Here is a 17,927-nt window from a genome sequence, read left to right on the forward strand (position 1 = left end):
TTTAGCCATTCCTCAATCGATTGATATCTACTTTATTTCTTGTATTTTGTTGCCCAAAAAAAGTACTACTGCTCTAAATATTTTGAGTATAAAGTAGCATTATTTTAACTAATGATCTCTTTTGTGCCTATGCCTAACATAAGAATCTTTTGGATCAAAGGATATGGACATTTTAGCCACTTTATTTGCATAATTCCAAATGGGTTGTAACAATTCACAGTTGTACCCACAGTGCGTGAACATGTCTCTCTTTCCACAACTCTCCCAACAACTCTTCTCATATTTTGCCATCATTGTCAATTTGCTGCATATAAGGTAAAACCTCACAATTGAATGATGGCCTATTTTAGCATGACAGATTTGTTCAATCTAAATTTAGAGGCATATATCTTAACATTAAAGAATCCATTTAAAACTACCAATTTGAATACAAGGAAAATGAAAATATATCTAGTATCTGTCAGAAATAGCACCTTCTTTAGGTTATCATTGCCTTGACCACATCTTACCTTTTTTTTGTTTGTTTTTGCAGTCAGAATCCTACCAAGAAGACATCTACCCTTTGACAGCTGGATCCCAGTCAGCTCTGACAGCACGAGAATGGCTGAGTGGAATGAATAAAGGTCAGGATTACAGGGATAGATATTTGCCTTCTGGTACAACAACAGCATCAGAAATTATTCAATTGGTCTACTGTGGCTTCAGTTCAAATATGTCGTAAAACATGATGCCTTTGATCAAGAACCTCAAACTAACCTGAGACGTTTTTCTCTACCTCAGAATTCCCCAAACATTTGTTATTAAATACCTCTTTATAAACTTAGTTCCAAATTTGTCATTATATATGTGTACGGAACTCTTGAAATAAAGACCAGCTAAACTTTTGGAATTTATGGTATTAGAGTTAGCTTGGGCACTGACAACCTTAAGGGACTTGTTTGTGATTCACACAGATTCCTTATGTACATATATCAAGTCCACTGCTCTCCAAAGTGGGACCTGGGCTCTGACCCACGGGGAAATGGTTCATATGCTATTCTCCCCTCAACAGTCAATCCTGGCATTTGTCTCCAACATAGCCATCTGCCCTTATCTCCACCAGCTCCACCAAACCACCAGCTCCATCACCTGCTCTGTGTAAGGTCCCAGACTCCCTAGTTCCAAGGCAGGTTTTGGTCCCTCAAGGCAATTATAACTGTTACAGCTGCCCTGGGAACCCATAGCAGTTACCACAAGTGCCACTAGGGCAAACCTGCTCCTCCCCAAAAGCCTATTCATTTACTTTTCCCCAGATTACTTTGTGGCTATAATAGATGATGCTGAGGGTGGACTCTGCAGTTCCATCCACATCCCCTATTTTCTGATGGGTTATGAAAAGCCCCACTTCTCTCCCCTTTTCAAGCAGGTTGTGATTTTCATTGAAGAATTCGTGACATTATCTTTTGTAGGAGGTTGTGGTTGTGTTATGTTTTTTTTTTCAAACAAAAGGGATTTTTAAATTTTTACTTTTATTTCTTCAATTAACAGCATTTCTCTTTGATCATACAACATAAAAAAGAAAGTCCTTATAATGAATATGTATAATCTAGCAAAATGAGTTCCCACATCGTCCACCTCCCAAAAAATTATAATATCTTTCCCCTCAAAACCCAACTTCTCTAAATTCTTCTCTGGAGGGCACCACCATTCTCCCTTTCACCCACTTAATGTGCTCTGAGTTGCTTCACTCTACCTCATCCAGCATATTCATTGAGTTGCCAAATCTTATCCTTTCTACCACCACATCTCTCACACCTGTCCCTCTTCTCTCTTCTCATATTACCACAACTATCAATACCACAATCCCAGGTCATCATTACCTCTTGCCTGTACTAATGCAATAGCATCAGAATTGGTTTCCCTGTCAAAAGTCTCTCTCCCCTCCAATCCATCCTACACACAACTATCAAAGTGAGTTCCTAAAATGTACATCTATCATTGTGTACGCTATCATTCTCCTACTCAATAAACTCCAGTAAGTTCCTGTAGATTCCAGAATAACATATGATTTTGTCTTTATCTCATCTTTTAAAAACTCCTATTTGTGCCAGTTTCTTAAGATATATCCAAGTATCCAGTAGATTGGGGACCCCCATTTCTATTAGTTTGACAGAGCCTCCTGCTCTAAACCCTTTCAGCTTGATCACTGCCTCTCTGAATCCATGAAGAAGTGTGAATGATGTGCTCACTGTCACTTTATTTGTCTTATAGGGCCAATACTGGTATCTCTGAGACCAGGGTCTGAACTTGTAAACTCTCAACCACAGTTTCCTGAAAGGACAATATCCAATTCTAGGCCTCTAGAATCAAATAGGTATCTGGACAGGATAGAAAGGAAAATGACATTTGAAGATGCCAAGAAACCACATAAGTTCCAGGATGAGAAACGACCAAGACAAGGAATGGATCAAGTACAAGAAGACAGGAAACCTTGGCTTTCAAATGGCTTTGATCTCTTTGAATGTCCTCCACCAAAAACAGAAAATGAGGTAAGATTTTGTAAAAACTAATCACTGAGAGTGGGTTTCTCTGGATGCCTATGATAGGGATCAACTGTAGCGAGGAATAGGCAATGATGTCTGTGAAATCCTGACCTACGCAAGGAAATAAGGAGGGGAAAGAGAGAGAAGGAAAGGAAGAAGTTAAGCAAAAGAAAATGAGAGATAAGACATGACTGCAGAAGAAAGTGAAAGAAGAAAGTGTAAACCTCAAATTTCCTAAGACTTATAAATGTTGGAAATTTCACCATTGGAATATTTCATACTTGGAAAATTTCTTACTGATAGTCTATTGGAATGGGAACCCCATTGGCATGGGAGGTTCCTTCTCTTCCCTTCTTAAGATTACTTTAGGACAGAAACCTTTTGCTAAACAATGGAAAGGACTTTGACCTATGCTTAAGCATAGAACAGGAATTTCTTTGAGTCATGATTGATTTTAGAATTGATACAATGGAGATACTTGGAATCAATCTCCACCCTATTCAGTCCTAACAGGATTGAGTAAGGGCTGCAGCCTAGATCAAAATTTAATTATTCCAATCTCTACCCTACTCAGGTTAACAGGATTTAGAAAGGGCTGTAGCAAAGGAGCAAAGATTTAATCATTTGAAAATATGACCTTCAACAGACATGTGCAAAGCCTCTGGGCGGTCCTGGGTTAAGCTAGAGCCTCCATTGGCACAGGGAAATTGATGGACAGTGATTGGTAGATGTGAGAACTGAGGGGAGGCAACTTGGATGGTTTCTTTAAAGATCAGGGGGGTCTGAAGACTCGAGGGGGTTGAGGGGTTGGTCGGAGTGGTGGCAGTGTACTCTGAGAAGCTTGCTCTGAAGGAAGCTGAAGGTGGGGGCCCCTGAGACTGTTTCTCCATTTTGGTCACGTGAGTAATAGGGACTGATCTCTTTTCTTTGCCCCAGCTATCTAAGGGCTTGGGCCTTTTGGCCCAGCCTAAACAGAAGGGGTATTTAAGCCCTATTCCCTTCTCTCCCTTTTTCTCTCTCTCTATCTCTAATTCCTTTCTTCCTCCTATTGTAATTAAACTCCATAAAAGATTGACTGCTGGCTTGAGTTTTCATTTAGGAATTGCATAGCTGAATTCCTTGGCGACCTTAAATTAATATATATCAGTCTTTTAAAGTGATTTCCTTGTAACAAAAGCTAGAGGAAGAGGCAGAAGGAAAGAGAATGTGAAGGTTTAAGGCGGGGGGGGGGGGAATACACAAATATTAAGAGGCAAATATAGTGATACATGAAAAAGAGAATGCCACCAGAAGGGACCTCAGGTTGCTTACTGTAGTGATTAAAATAGTGGAGGTCTTTGCCTGATAATGGGGGCAGCTGGATAGCTCAGTGAATTGAGAGCTAGCCCTAGAGACGGGAGGTCCTAGGTTCAAATCCGGCCTCAGACACTTCCCAGCTGTGTGACCCTGGGCAAGTCACTTGACCCCCATTGCCTACCCTTACCACTCTTCTGCCTTGGAGCCAATACACAGTATTGACTCCAAGACGGAAGGTAAGGGTTTAAAAAAAAAATAGTGGAGGTCATAAACTGTAGTGATTAAAATAGTGGAAGATATAAATTGTAGTACATATAAGAGTGGATGAGTAAATTGTGACTGCAGAAAATATGTTTTCACTACAGTGTCTTGTTTTTTAAATCAATATATAAGGTGGTCACCAGGGAAAAAATTCCCAATTATTCAATATACCCAAGTCAGCTGGGTTTTATAGAGATTTTAATTAATACAAATGAGGAATTAAAGAAAGCGAGAAAGAGAAAAAAGAAATAATGAGAAAAGGGCTATACCAGCCTAAGGCCGGCATGAGCCAGCCTAGGAAGAGAGGGATCAGTCAGTCTTTTATCACTCACCACAAGATCTGTCCAAGCAAGGATTCAGAGGGACAGAGTCTCCTCAGAGGGAGTTCCAGCCAGAGTCAGCCTCCCTCAATCTGTCTTCAAGAGACTGTCCTAAGAGACTGTTTCAAGAGACTGTTTCAAGAGACTGTCCTTAGAGACTGTCCTTAGAGACTGTCCTCAAGACACTCCCTCTTGCCCTCAGATTTTCATCTCCTTATAAAGGGAATTTTCTCCTGTCACCTCCCCTAAGTTCTCCCATCTACCAATCACAGTAGATGTTTTTCAAAGAACAGACCATTCTTAGTTTACACCTAAGAAGACTAATCTTTTGAGTAATTCACACCTGAGTAGACTAGAATCTCTGAGTAAGTTCTCACCTCTTTGCTCCTTGTAAATTCACAAGTTGCCTGACTTTTATAGGTACTTAGCACCCCTTTGTATTAATTCTAAAAATAGGCATAGCTTAAGAACTTTTGGTCTTACTATAAGTATGGGTTTAAGTACTTTTCATTGTTCAGCAAAGAGTTTACAACTTTATCTTCCCCTAGGGCAGACTTAAGTAGGGGTGGAGTAGAGTTCTCACATTCCTGATCTAAGTTACTTCATTGTTTAAAGTGGGGAATGGTCTTAACCCAACCTTATGAAGTAGGGTCTGGGAATTTTTAAGGTTCACATTACCCTCTTGGAAAGCCTCATTCTTAAGTTCAATTGACTTTACAAATACTTGGAAAAAATTAGACCTCCCAATTGCTCAAAAGTCACAAGCATATGATTAATATTAATCCTATTTACACATAGGGTAAAACTAAGACCAAGAATGGTAGCCATGCCATTTTCAGAAATAGAAACCAAAAACCCCAGTTGATTGATAACCAGTGTTTAGCCAACTTTCTTTAAAACCTTCTGGAACCTGCTTATATTTTAAATACTCAAGTTTCCTTGCCTTTGGCCCCTTGTTCTTACTGTTTGCTATATTCAAAGGTTACCCAAAATATACTTTCAGATAATCTATAAAATCAAGGTTTGCTTTTTTGTTTGCTAATTCAATAAGCCAAATGATTCATAATGGTTTCTGGAATGGTCCCCTAGTAAAGATTATAATCTCCAGAGATTCAGTGGTTGTTTTGATTCACTTTAAATTCACTTTCTTTCTTACAAGTGACTATAAATTTCTCTGAGAAGACCTTTCAAACCATATCTTATTTTCCCTCTCTTTTTCTCTCCCTTTACCAGTCCTTTATTCCCTAATACACCAAGAATGCAAAGAAATAGGTAAATGGAGGTTCACTCAAAGGGTTGATGGATAAATTCTTCCCAATCCTCTGTTCACAGCCCTACAATCATCCTCTGTTACCATCATTTCAAGCCTTTGGACAGAAAACAGGATTCCGTCTGTCCGCCCACTCACTAAAAGGCAAACCAAGTATTGACAAAACCCAGTCCTTTTGTGATTCAATAATGGAAGAAAGAGAATTTAGTCACTTAAAAACAGTTATGCAATAATTATTCGTCATAAAAAATGTCCATTTAGATCCAAGTCATGTTAACACAAACACTTTTTAAAAATTGAGGATGGGAAAAGGGAAAAAGAACAAGAAATAATAAAGAATAAAACATTTCAGTCAAAACTAGCATTTTCCTATACCCATGATTTCCTACTCTTCTGCTGTTTGATGTCATACCACAGCCATGAGAATCAAATTAATTTGACTATTGTTTTCCAGCTGCTGCAAATGTTCTATCGACAACAGGAAGAAATTCGGAGACTTCGAGAATTAGTAAATCAGAGAGAAGTCCAAATCAAACAGTTGGAACTTGAGATCAAAAATGTCCACATGAATTCAGGCACTTACTGAGAGGGAGCAAAAGAAACTGTTTTCCTGACTCTCAGAACCCAGAGCAACTCCCAGACAAATATTAACACCAAACTAGAAATCTTATAAAAATAACTACTGTTTTTATATTTTTGTGGGAAAACAAAAATTTAATTCATTGAAAAATACCAGTGGTCAATAGTGCCCAATTTTATACTTGCCTTCTTATCATAGAGGTTTTTGAATCAAATTATTTTAAATAATACTTTGGCCTTCAGTTCATTATCTTTCTCTTTTTAAAAATAATCTATAAAAGCAAAGACAAAAAGCACTACAGCATCTCAAGAGGAAAAAGTCTAGTAGTAGCCTGGGCTACTACTAGCATATCACTATATACAAATAAAAGAAGGATCTCCTCAATCCTTCTTACAGGGAGTCCTTCTGCTGATAAAGACCATAGCCCTTAGTGGAAAATTCCTAGGGAGTTTCCTGAGAAGGCTGTGGTTAAATGACTTGCCCAGGGTCATACAGCTCCTGACTCCAAGCCTAGCACTCAATCCATTTTATCAGACTACCCCTATATAGTGAAAAGATAGATTTAATTATTTTTTTTTCCTTCTGGAAATAAGAGAACTGGTCAAATGCCTGAGATTTTTCCTAGAAATAGAAGAGATAAATTACCAGATGGATGATTCAAGTTCTAGTTCTGGTCCCAGAATGCAAATAGTCAAATCTAAACTGTTCTTCTTTTAATATATATGTATATATATATATGTTAAAAGACTATAAATCTCTTTTGTACAATAGCCCAGCAACACATAAGAATTATTAGGAGTAAAAAAAACCTCTTAACCTAATAGGTCAAAGATGGCAATTTATTCATTATTGCAGGGCTACTGTTACTCTCTGGAAACCTAGGTTTATGGATTATGATGGAGAATCTCTATAGTTAATCCTCATAGGTATTCTATAAGCCATTGCAAAAATAAGATATAATTGAAAGGATTCAAACAAGTTGTGAGCGTCAAGACTGCCATGAAGCATTCATTGCTGCTCACATCTTTCCCACTGCTTCACTCTGGGCAACCAAGGACATTCAGTAGTTATTTAATGCCTTATCTGGTTATTTTAAATTGGCGTGTCCCCCACATCCTGAGAGGCCGGGGCTCACCATGTCTGTCTTTTCACTAGGCATGCTTTTCTCACCTGAGCAGCAAGCACTCTGTCCTGTAAATACTTTAAAATGTTGGATCTTATTTTTATACGAGCATTGTCTGCAAAACATGCCTTACTGCACTGAGGGAAAGGATGAATCATAGTTGATTACTGGAGAAGCAGAAATCCATGGTATACTATGTTTTAAACATGTCAACTACTAGCTTCTCAAGCAAAACTTATATATCAGTGACCAAAAATTTCATGTTTAAAAAAATAGTATGTGACTTCTTTAAGGTAGACAGAAAGCTTTTTTTTTTTCATTTTTTTATTACTAGAATAAATTATTTAAATTATTTGACAGTTAGGGAAAGGGACAGGTAATTTTTACCCAATATTTTTTTAACCAGTCTTTTTTTAATTGTATTTTTGTTTATGTATGTGACCTAATAAAGCTCAAATTAGTTCTATCTACAGTGGTCAGCCAATTAGTAGAGTGTTCACTGATTTATGTACTTGAAACAATAATAGTTGTTTTGATTGTTTACTGATTTATCATTCCATAAACAAAACTACTAAATCAGCACCTAAGTATGATCTTTGGGAGAATACCTCTGTATAAATGTTTAATTCTGAACTTGTTTCTTCCTCCCCTCCCCTGTGAGCATACTTTGAATTTGTTCATCAATGTATTTCACAGGAAATCAAATGACAAAAATTGGTTTATGCTTTATTAAACTGTGCCTAAAACTATTTGAATGATCATTCTATCATCATTTCTTAAATTCCTTGTATGTTTGTATAAAATATATAGATAGATGTTGTGGAATCGTGCAATGAAAAACAAATGTAACAAAATAATAAATAACTGCCTAGACTTTTACTTTTAAATACACAGTTTTTCTTTTATGAATATTATGTATTCATTTTTCTTAATGCAAAAATCAAGAAAGTAGTGGTAAAGTACTGATATTGAGATCTGCTGGTTGGTTGGCCATCCTTTCATTTATGGAGATGGTCTGGCCTGCTATTAAGCAGAAATTGTACACATCCCCATGTAAATGCATGTGGATCACCCAACAAAACCTCTGACTTGCTCTTGGAACCTTCCTTTGTGTATTATATATAAGTTCTATGTTACATTTACTTCTAATAAAAAAAGACATTTAAACCTGAAAAACATTTCACATTGGTAACCAAAAGTAGCATCTCTTTTGCCCCATTTTGCCTTCAAGTGAGATGCCATTTGGGAAAAGTCTGCCAGTTTGGTGCTGCCTACCAAACAGAATGTCAATTTTGAACTTCATGGAAATGAATTGAAGATTTCAGGACTCAAACTCTAGGCCCATAATTCTCTATATAAAATATCTATGCTCCCATGAGCCATTTAAATACATAAATGCTGCTTATGAATGGCATGAATAGATGTGATCTGGTAATTGACCCACCTAAGTCTGGTGGGAGGGAAGCCAAGGGTCTTGCTTGTCCATTGAGGGGATGGGAAAAGGAGGCCCCAGTCACACTACCAGGCTGGATGCCCTTTTCTTCAATCTCTAAGAGGGATAACAGGCTAGAATTATAGTTATCTCACATACACACACCTGCAAATATCTCTCATTTAGAGGATACCCAGTTTCATAGTTCAGAAGGAAAGCCACTTGCCTGGCCACTCCAATTTAGGGATAATGTAATGCTTGGCACATTTCCTAATCTCTCCTTCCCACCAAATACTGCTTGCACAAAGAGCATAAAGTAAATCATTTATTCAAGCAAAACAGTAATCAGAAATTGAAGACATTCTACAGATTCGAATAGTATATCAAAAAACACACACACACACACACACACACACACACACACACACACACACATACAAGTGAATGAATGAGTTTCTCATCTGAAAAAAAGAAAATGTCAGTTAAACCAAGAGAGAAGACTCATCTCATCTAAGGAAGTCTATTCTAGCAGTCTCGTGGGAAGCGAGTTTGAAATCTGGACAGTGTTGAAGAGTTGGCTACCACTTCATGTCTGTAGCTTCTCACATTTTATCTCCCAAAGAATCTCTGAAACCACATGTCTCTTCCTGAAGAATCTCTGACTCCAATTCAGTAAATCTCAAACAGGTATGCATTGTTGTACTCAGCCTCCTCTACACCAATTAAGAGCCATTTCCCTCTCACAAACAAGATGTAAAACACCCCAGGCTTCATTAGAAACACAGTTATATTTGTGAAAGAAATGTTTCAAAGAAAGGTTATGGTAGGAGAATTTTCTTGGGGAATGATTTTATGAAGTAGACTTAGCAATTTTCCCAATGCTTTATACTCAAGGGGAGGCTCAAAAGTGGTTTCGCCCAGAACCTCTAGTTAGTCTTCATGTTTCATAGAAAACATTGTGTTATTTTATGCAAAGTATCCAGGCTTGGTATATTGAGTATACCAAGTATACCAATACTTCAGACTCAATACAATTGAGTCTGAAGTAAATTCAGTTCTGGGGAGGGTATTCTGGCAGTGTCCATGAACCAGAGGACTAGAGGAATAGCAGTCTAGAGGACATTTTCAGTCACACAAGAAAAAGGGCTACCTCTGTGGATGGCCACTGTAGGAAGTAAGTAAGGGATAGAGTAAATTTCATGAATTAGCTTTAAGAGGAAAAGAGGAAAATTTGGATACAAGCCCAGGGAGAAGATTCTGACAAGGAGAAAAGGATTGTGGGAGCTTTACTGGAATTAACAGTCACTCTCTCTCCTACTTTTGACTGGAAGCTGGGAAGAGGTCTTTGTTCCGGCAGTTTTCCCTTGGCAATCCTAATCTCATGGAGAGGTTAGCGATTCCTTGGTTTGAGAGTTTGCCTTGGAGTAGACTGTTTTTTCCCTGAAGTACAGAGACCATATGCCTGTGATCCATCTGCCAGAAATCTACTTGGCTAAGGTAATCCCAAGGGGTTGTCACCTGGGACTTTGGGTTACCTAGTGAAGCCAACCCCAGACTAGGTAAGGACTCAAATATACCTACCTGAGAGTCCTTCCTCTTTATCTTTTTGATAATCCATATTAATTAGGTTAGTTTATAGTCAGATAGTTTTTGAGGACTTAGATAAGAGCAGGGAGATACATGAAGGGCTTGAGAAGATCAGAAGAGCAAACCCCATGAGGGGGAGCATAGATTGGTGGGAGGGACTATAGCTGTGTAGATTTAGGAATGTGTTTATCATTTCCCTACCATTAAAAAACTTGTTTTTTTTTTTTATAATTGCAAGTGTTGTGCTTTATTGACCCTGAGGAGGTCCCTAGGTGGATGGTTATCATCTCCCATCCATCCAGAAAGGATTATTATTTCACCACCTCTAGAGATGTAGCCTGGCAGTTACTCCTGCAAGAAGCTATAATCACAGTTGCTGAAAATTTAAAAAGAAAGTTCTTGCCTCAAAGTCTTTGTCATTATCAAATAGTTCCACACCAGAAGCTGGGATCATTTTACCAATGGAAATGGCATTAAGGAAGCAGATTTAACATCTAATTTGCTGCTATATCCTAAGGACCATGAGACTTCTCCATCTAACTTACAGTTAAAGTCTCCCCCATTGGAATGTGAGATCCTTGAAATCATTTACTTTTACTGTCTTACTTTTTTCTTAGTATCTCCAGTCCTTAGCATATGATTTGCATATAACAAGCAGTTAGTAAATGCTTTATTAATTCATTCATCAATTTTATAATATCACTGTGTTAGGTTTTGGAGAAAAGGTAATATCCTAGGAGAATGGCATCACAGATCCAGTAGACTACAAAGTGAAAGGTAAAGGTAAAAAAAGTTGAAGTAGAAAGGAAGCACCCATTTTCTTCAGAAAGCATGACTATTTCAAGTCAGTTCCCTTATGCAAAACTGCCCAAGAAGATCACATCTATTCATTTCTGGGCACTACATGTAGGAAAGATATTGAAAAACTACAGTATATCCAGAGGTGAGTAACCAGGATCATAATGAGATTACACCTTATGAAGAACCTATGTTATCCACTATGTAGCCTGACAGGCCTTAGAGTCAGGAAAATCTGGCTGGATTCAAATCTTGAATCTGACCCACCCTGGCTGAGTGACTTTAGGTAAATCATTTAGCTTCTCAGTTTTTTTGGAGGCAGGGTAGCCTAGGGGACGAGGAGCAGCCTTTGGAGTCAGAAAGATCTGTTTCAAGTACTACCTTTGATACATACTAGCTGAGTAATAAGGGGCAAATAAATCATGGAATGTTTCCAGGTTCCCAGACCACTGTAAGACCATTAAGTTGCAAATGAATTGTTAATCTGAATTAGTGGAGGGGGTTTCTGTGGGGTTTTCCTTAATGGACTTCCCTGACCAGCAGGGTCCCACAAGGGAAGGGGCTCACCTTTGTGATGGGACCCGAGGAGAGGTAGGAACCGAGAACCAGGGTGGAAATGAAAGACACGGACAAGTCAGTGGTTGGATAGGGCAGGCAATCCCTATGATACTCCCTTTGATAGGAGAGTATGAGTACAAAGGAACACGAGGTGGAGGAGGAGATTAAGATAGGAAATGCAGGCCGAGATGGGAGATGGTTACAGCCTCGGGGAAGGAGAAGGTCAAGAGGAGAGAGAGACAGTCATTGAGGAGCCCAGTGGAGCTCCATGAAAGGGAGAAAGGCCAAGAGCCAAGAGGAGGTTCATGGGATTGCCTCTGAATTTATTCCTGTCCTGCTTGGGCGGTACTCCCAAGGACGTAGTAACCACATCACAAAGTATAGACAATTAAGATTGGGTGGCAAGGTAGAGGGAACACCTTTGGGCGTGTAGATTGCAAACCGTGGTGCTTTCCCGGGGAATTGAGTCCGAGCATGTTAATGAGTTTGTCTTAGCCAAGGGCCGCATGGCCAGTTCAAGGTTACATTCACAAGCCTCATTGGTATAACCTTATGCTTGGAGACACAGTAGCCATACAGTCATTTATATTTCATAGATGTGAATATGCTTGGAATGCTACAGTTTCCAAACCAAGAGTTAAAATCACACATCAATGAAATCACAGATTCAATATGAAAAGAAAAAAAGGTGTGTGTGTGTATACATATATTTATATTTATATATTCACACTAAAGTCTAAATGGTAGAGGTTCATCAATGGAAAGCTGGGTGCTAGTGATGAATTGGGGGCAGGGAGACAGCAACTCACAAAACTTTACTAAAGTGAAGAGAACAATGGAGGGATTACCAATACTGACAAAAATATGGCTCCTTTAAGAACTCAGTTATGGTTATCATTATGGTAAACTTTTAAAATAATCTAGAAAGATCCCTATCCCACTCTCTTCAGAGCTGTGTTCCTTCTCCTATTCATCTAAAGACATATGACCATTCAACATACTTTTCTCTCCTAACTGCTACTACTTCCCACTGTTGACATCATCCTTTGAGGCTTACTCTGTCTGTCTATAACATCCCATCTAAATCCTAGTTGCCATCATTATGGACCCCCCAGTCATTCCTACTTATTTCTCAAGCAATTCAGTATTACTTGGCCGCAGACTTCGGTAAAAACGTTGTTATCCCCTCAAATAGCGGAGCTTCATTGTTCATTAACATCCTCTGTTCTATTGATCTTTCTTAGTCAACCATAAGTCCAAATACGAAGTCCCTCCTGAGCTCCCTCTTTCTCTGAATCTTTGTCTTCCTTCAACGCTTAGGACGGAAGGCAAGTCCTCTCTGTGGCCCCGGTCCACTTCAGCCCATGGGTCTCCCTCCCTATTCTGCTTAGTTCTGTACTATTTAGGGGGCGGTGCAGTAGAAACGGAAGTTCCTTCTAAGCAAGAACATCTTTTTGCAACTTTGGACCTCAGCGCTTTGTCCAGACTATATGTTAAATGAATATTCGTTCAACTGGACTGGACTTTGAGTGTAAGACTCCCAACCATAGCCCTGTGAGAGTTACAGCTTCCTCCCATCTGCTTCTCTGAGTTATTTATTGTAATGAGTCTTCATAGAACAAGTAGAAAGCATCGCTAAAGGTTACACAGAGTTCTGCAGAACTAGCTCCGGCCTCGTTCTGTTCTCCTTGCCCTCTATATCACTAGGTTTCGTTTCCTCATTTTGCTCCTCCCCAAAGCAAATGGCTATGGCCGCTCCAGCAGCAACTGCTGCACGGGACCCGGACCCGGACCAGGTAGCCTGGGAAACCTTCGGGGCTGGGAAAGTGCCGAGTTCCGCACAGCCTGAGACGCCACCGAAGGTAGGAGAATGGTTCGGGCGTCCCAACAGTGCAGAGTCGTGGGCAGCAGCAGCAACCGCTACAGCAGCCGCAGAGTTCGTGGGGCGGGAGAGGCCCAAGCCGGCGCTCACTTGGCTGTGTTCGGAGCACCCCAGACGGGTGATCGAGCTGTTCTGCAGCCGCTGCCAGAGCTGCGTGTGCGCCCTGTGTCCGCTGCTGGGCTCGCACCGCAGCCATCCCGTGCGCCTAATCCAAGAAGAAGTAGTTTTGAAACAGGTAAGTCTGGAAAAGAGCAAACTGTGCCCAACAGTGGCGAGGTCGCAGGTCACTCACTTTCCTCCAACTGCAAGTCTGGGAGTGAGAGGAGCCCCCACTCCGGTAGCCCACTTTTCCTTGCCCTTTTTGGATCACTTCAAATGATCTTCCGCCGAACATATTTCTGTTGGATGAGAAATCGAAAGTAGGGGGAAATTCGTCGTTAATAGGTTAGGAAACTGACTGACTTTGTGAGCATGGGATGGTGAACCCTGTGCTGCTTTTAAAATAAGGAAACTAGCGTTTCAATGCACTCTACTACTTTCTAGCTGTCTTCTTGATCAAGTCACTTAACTCCCTATGCATCACAGTTTCCCCTCATCTGTGAAATAGGATAATCATACTTACACTACCTGCCTCATTGGAAGAGAAAGGTACTTTGTAAGCCTTAAAACATTGCTTTAGTGAACTCAATTCATTTCGAAAGATACTAAAGTGCCTAATACATCAGATACTGTTCTAGGAGCCAGGGATACAAAGACAAAAACAAAAGGAAGCAACTTTTGAGATAGGTAAACACAAAATGTATACAAACTAAATCCAGAGTAATTTGGAGGAGAGAGGAGAGTATTTATTATCACCGGGGAAATGGAAAGAGCCTTACCAGGGAGATAAGAATTAGCACATGAGCTGAGAGTTAGAGAAAGAATTTTAGATTTCCATATGGAAAGCATTCCAAGAAATGAAAGGCAACCTGTACAAAGGCAAGGAGGCAGGAGCCAGGAGGCACATAACAGGAGGCAGCTGCTGTTGAGTGCAGGAAACAATTCTTATTATTCTCCAATTAATTGTAAGGTTGCCAAGGCATGGCAGGAACTAAATCTTCCTGTGCCAAAGCACATCAACTCACCCTCTTTATATAAATACTATTTAAACAGTAGGTCACTGAAGAGATTTTTGAGAGATGTTTCTTTGTTGGGAGAGCTAGATGGCAGCTAAGTGGTACAGTGGAGAGAAAGCTGTGCCTAAAGTCAGAAAGACATCTTCCCGAGTTCAAATTTGGCCTCAGATACTTACTAGTTGTGTGATCCTTGGCTAGTCACTTAACTCTGTTTGCCTCAGTTTCCTCGTAGGTAAAATGATTTACAGAAGGAAATGACAAACCACTCCAGTTTCTTTGCCAAGAAAACCCCAAATGGAGTCGTGAAGAGTCATGACAAAACAACCTTTCTTTTTGGAAGAGCATAGAGCACCATTCTACCCTCCTCTTACTAAAAAGCCAATTTCCTAAATCAAGCCTTACTCAATAAAATATTATTTTGTAGTTTTTCCTCCTCCATTTTGAAGAGGGCTAATGTCATGAAGGGGATGATGATGTCTTGACTCGTGATTTGTATTTAAGTGAGGCACTTGCACAAAGTCATCAGCTTCAAGATCAGGAAGATTGGTGATGGCTAAGGATGTAGTGGATGACCTTGGCATCTTTGATGTCTGTCCAAGCTCCAGAGCATCTGCTTCAGCCACCTTCATGGGTGTTGGAACAAAGTATTTTCATTTTCCTCCTGGGTATTCAAACATGTTTTCACATGTTTTGAGGTAGACAGCCCTCCTAAATCAGTGATGGGTTTGAGGTCTGTTGATTAACCTCAACCTGGTTTAGCCCTTCTGTTGAGATGGTTTTACCCACGCATGGCTGCTGAGCATGCTATGGCTTCTTGGAGTCATAGGTGAGAGTTGGGTAAAAGGTAAACACCAAAGGTGGATGAACAGCCCTGAAAAAGGCTCAATAAACCATGACACCAGAAGTGCTAATCCTCCCTAAACACCCCATAACTGCCAAAATATTATCTAGCCATTCTCCAAAGCTTTTCTCAAGCCTTACCACCTCTATGCAGCCTTCAGCAATTACTCAGCTCCTCTTTCCCACCAATTTCTATCCTGTTTCTGAACCCCCCCCCTTACACCATTTAACACTTAATTTATAAAAACATGACCACCAATTTAGAGTTGGAAGGCATCTTAGAGATCATCTAGTCCAACATCTTCATTTTACAAAGGAGAAAACCAAAAATAAGGGAAGAGAGTGATTTGCCCAAAGTCACTCAGGCAGTAGTAAGTGGCTGAACCACCGTGAAACCCCAGCTCCCCATACTGCAAATCCAGGCCCTTTCTACTGTTGTACCCCAATGGTGCTTTTTGTGATGGCAGCTTTCTTTTCTTAGTCACTAACAATTCCTTTAATAATGTGTTCTAAAATGTTGCCAACACATAAGACATTATTAACAAATGCTGGTTGATTAATTGATTGTCAGGAATTGAAATCAAACTCAAACTCACTGGCCTATAGTATACAAACTTTTCCTTTTGGGGATGAGGGGGTAGGGAGATCAGGACAGAATTGGCCCTTTTCCAATCTATCCCATCTCTCCTATTTTCTAGAGTCCTTCAGCCTGTGGAATGATAATGACTCAGCAATTCAATTCATCTGGATCTTTTTATTACTTTATACTACTTTATAACTCAGTTCAATTCCACTAATACTTATTGAGAAGCCTTGTTGCCATTGCTTTTGCTGCCTCTTTTAATTTTAATTTAATTTTTTAATTTTACTGCCCTCACTCTCAGGTTATCTCCAATTTATTCTTTTATATTTGTGCATAGTGGTTTGTATGTTGTCTCTGTCGTTAGGCTGTGAACTCCTTGAGAGCAGGAACTGTTTTTGTGGTTGTTGCTTTTTGTTTTGTTTGATCTTGCTTTTATTCTCTTTTTGTATCCCCATAATATAGCAATGTGCCTGGTATATAGTCACTTCATTAATGGCAATTGACCAAATAACTCCCTGATAGCTTCATTTCCTCCTAGAATGTTTTTATCATGTCAAATGATGGTAGAACACCCCCCCCCATAAAGTTTGGGTGGGAACCAGATTATCCACTAATTGTTGTTCAATCCTATCTGATTCTTTATGAATCTATTTGGGGTTTTCTTGGTAAAGATACTGGAGTGGTTTGTCATTTCTTTCTCTACCTCATTTTGCAGATGAATAAATTTAGGCAAACAGGAATTAAGTGACTTTCCCAGGGTCACAAATGGCCAGGAAATGTCTAAGGCCAGATTTGAACTCAAGAAGTTGTCTTTCTGACTCCAGGCCCAGCACTCTCACCACTGAGCCACCTAACTGTTAGAAATTACATACTAAAGCACTTTGCAAATCCAAGAGGACTGTACAAACATTATTATGATCATGATTTTCTACTATTATTATAATAATGTCTCATGAGAATGATTCTATTTTATTTTCTTTTGAGAATAGTAGATGAATTGTTTTCAACAACAAAAGAAAGACTTGAGGTCATTGGAAAAAGTAAATGGGATTGTATCTCATCTGGAAGGCTAACTTACATTTGTTACTACTCCCCATCCTGACTAAGTATAACAATCCATCCAGCGGTTGCTATATAATTTTTCTTTTGTGGAATTTAACTTGAGAAGGAGGAAGGAGCCTGAGGAAGATGGGTGATAAATAAAGACACACAGACAAGTTAACTGATATGGGGAGTGGCGCTGACCCCTGATAATATTTTCCTTAGAAAATTAATTAAAGGAAAATATGAGAAATAAGAGAACACGTGGAAGAATTCCGAGATAGAAAGCACGTGGCCAAGAGTGGCGCTAGGAAAGATAAAGAGAGATAGAAGGGAGAACTCCAAGGTTGCAGGAATCAAGAGGAGGAGTAGCGCCCCTCACCCCAGCATCTATTGTGGATTGAGAGGTGATCAATGAATACATAACATAACACGTAGGTCTTAACATTGGTTGGATAGACAATGCAAGATCAGAGGAGGTGGGGATTCACCTGACATGCGCTTTTCAGAGGAATGAGGTTTGACAAGGTGAGGGCTAAGCCTTTGTGGCTTAGCCTCAGGAATTCTCCTGCCCTTAGAACTGTCTATACATTGATCATTAACTGATCTGATCAAATATTTAATACATCAACCATACTTCCCTGCCTGGTATATTACACTAAGCTATATTCCCTGGCTCTTTACCCATCCTCCCAAGAACTCTGGCAGGGAAGGTAGAA

The 17,927-nt window shown here is 39.6% G+C and overlaps 2 protein-coding genes across 4 annotated transcripts in view; both read left to right on the plus strand.

The window, feature by feature from the left end:
• Positions 1 to 8,121, plus strand: part of CORO2A (coronin 2A) — a 175,182-nt gene extending 167,061 nt beyond the window's left edge. For both annotated transcript variants that reach the window (XM_007498973.3, XM_001363470.4), the window contains exons 10-12: positions 533 to 623; positions 2,251 to 2,528; positions 6,124 to 8,121. In XM_007498973.3, coding sequence (XP_007499035.1) covers positions 533 to 623; positions 2,251 to 2,528; positions 6,124 to 6,255 — 501 coding nt within the window. In that variant the 3' untranslated portion in view covers positions 6,256 to 8,121. The remainder of the gene's footprint in view (positions 1 to 532; positions 624 to 2,250; positions 2,529 to 6,123) is intronic.
• Positions 8,122 to 13,061: 4,940 nt separating this feature from the next.
• Positions 13,062 to 17,927, plus strand: part of TRIM14 (tripartite motif containing 14) — a 64,189-nt gene continuing 59,323 nt past the window's right edge. The window contains exon 1 of one of the 2 annotated variants that reach the window (XM_001363555.5): positions 13,062 to 13,864. In XM_001363555.5, the coding sequence (XP_001363592.2) occupies positions 13,490 to 13,864 (375 nt within the window). In that variant the 5' untranslated portion in view covers positions 13,062 to 13,489. The remainder of the gene's footprint in view (positions 13,865 to 17,927) is intronic. The other variant, XM_007498975.3, reaches the window with a different exon arrangement.

This window comes from Monodelphis domestica, chromosome 7 (assembly GCF_027887165.1).
Source record: "Monodelphis domestica isolate mMonDom1 chromosome 7, mMonDom1.pri, whole genome shotgun sequence".
Lineage (NCBI taxonomy): Eukaryota > Metazoa > Chordata > Mammalia > Didelphimorphia > Didelphidae > Monodelphis > Monodelphis domestica.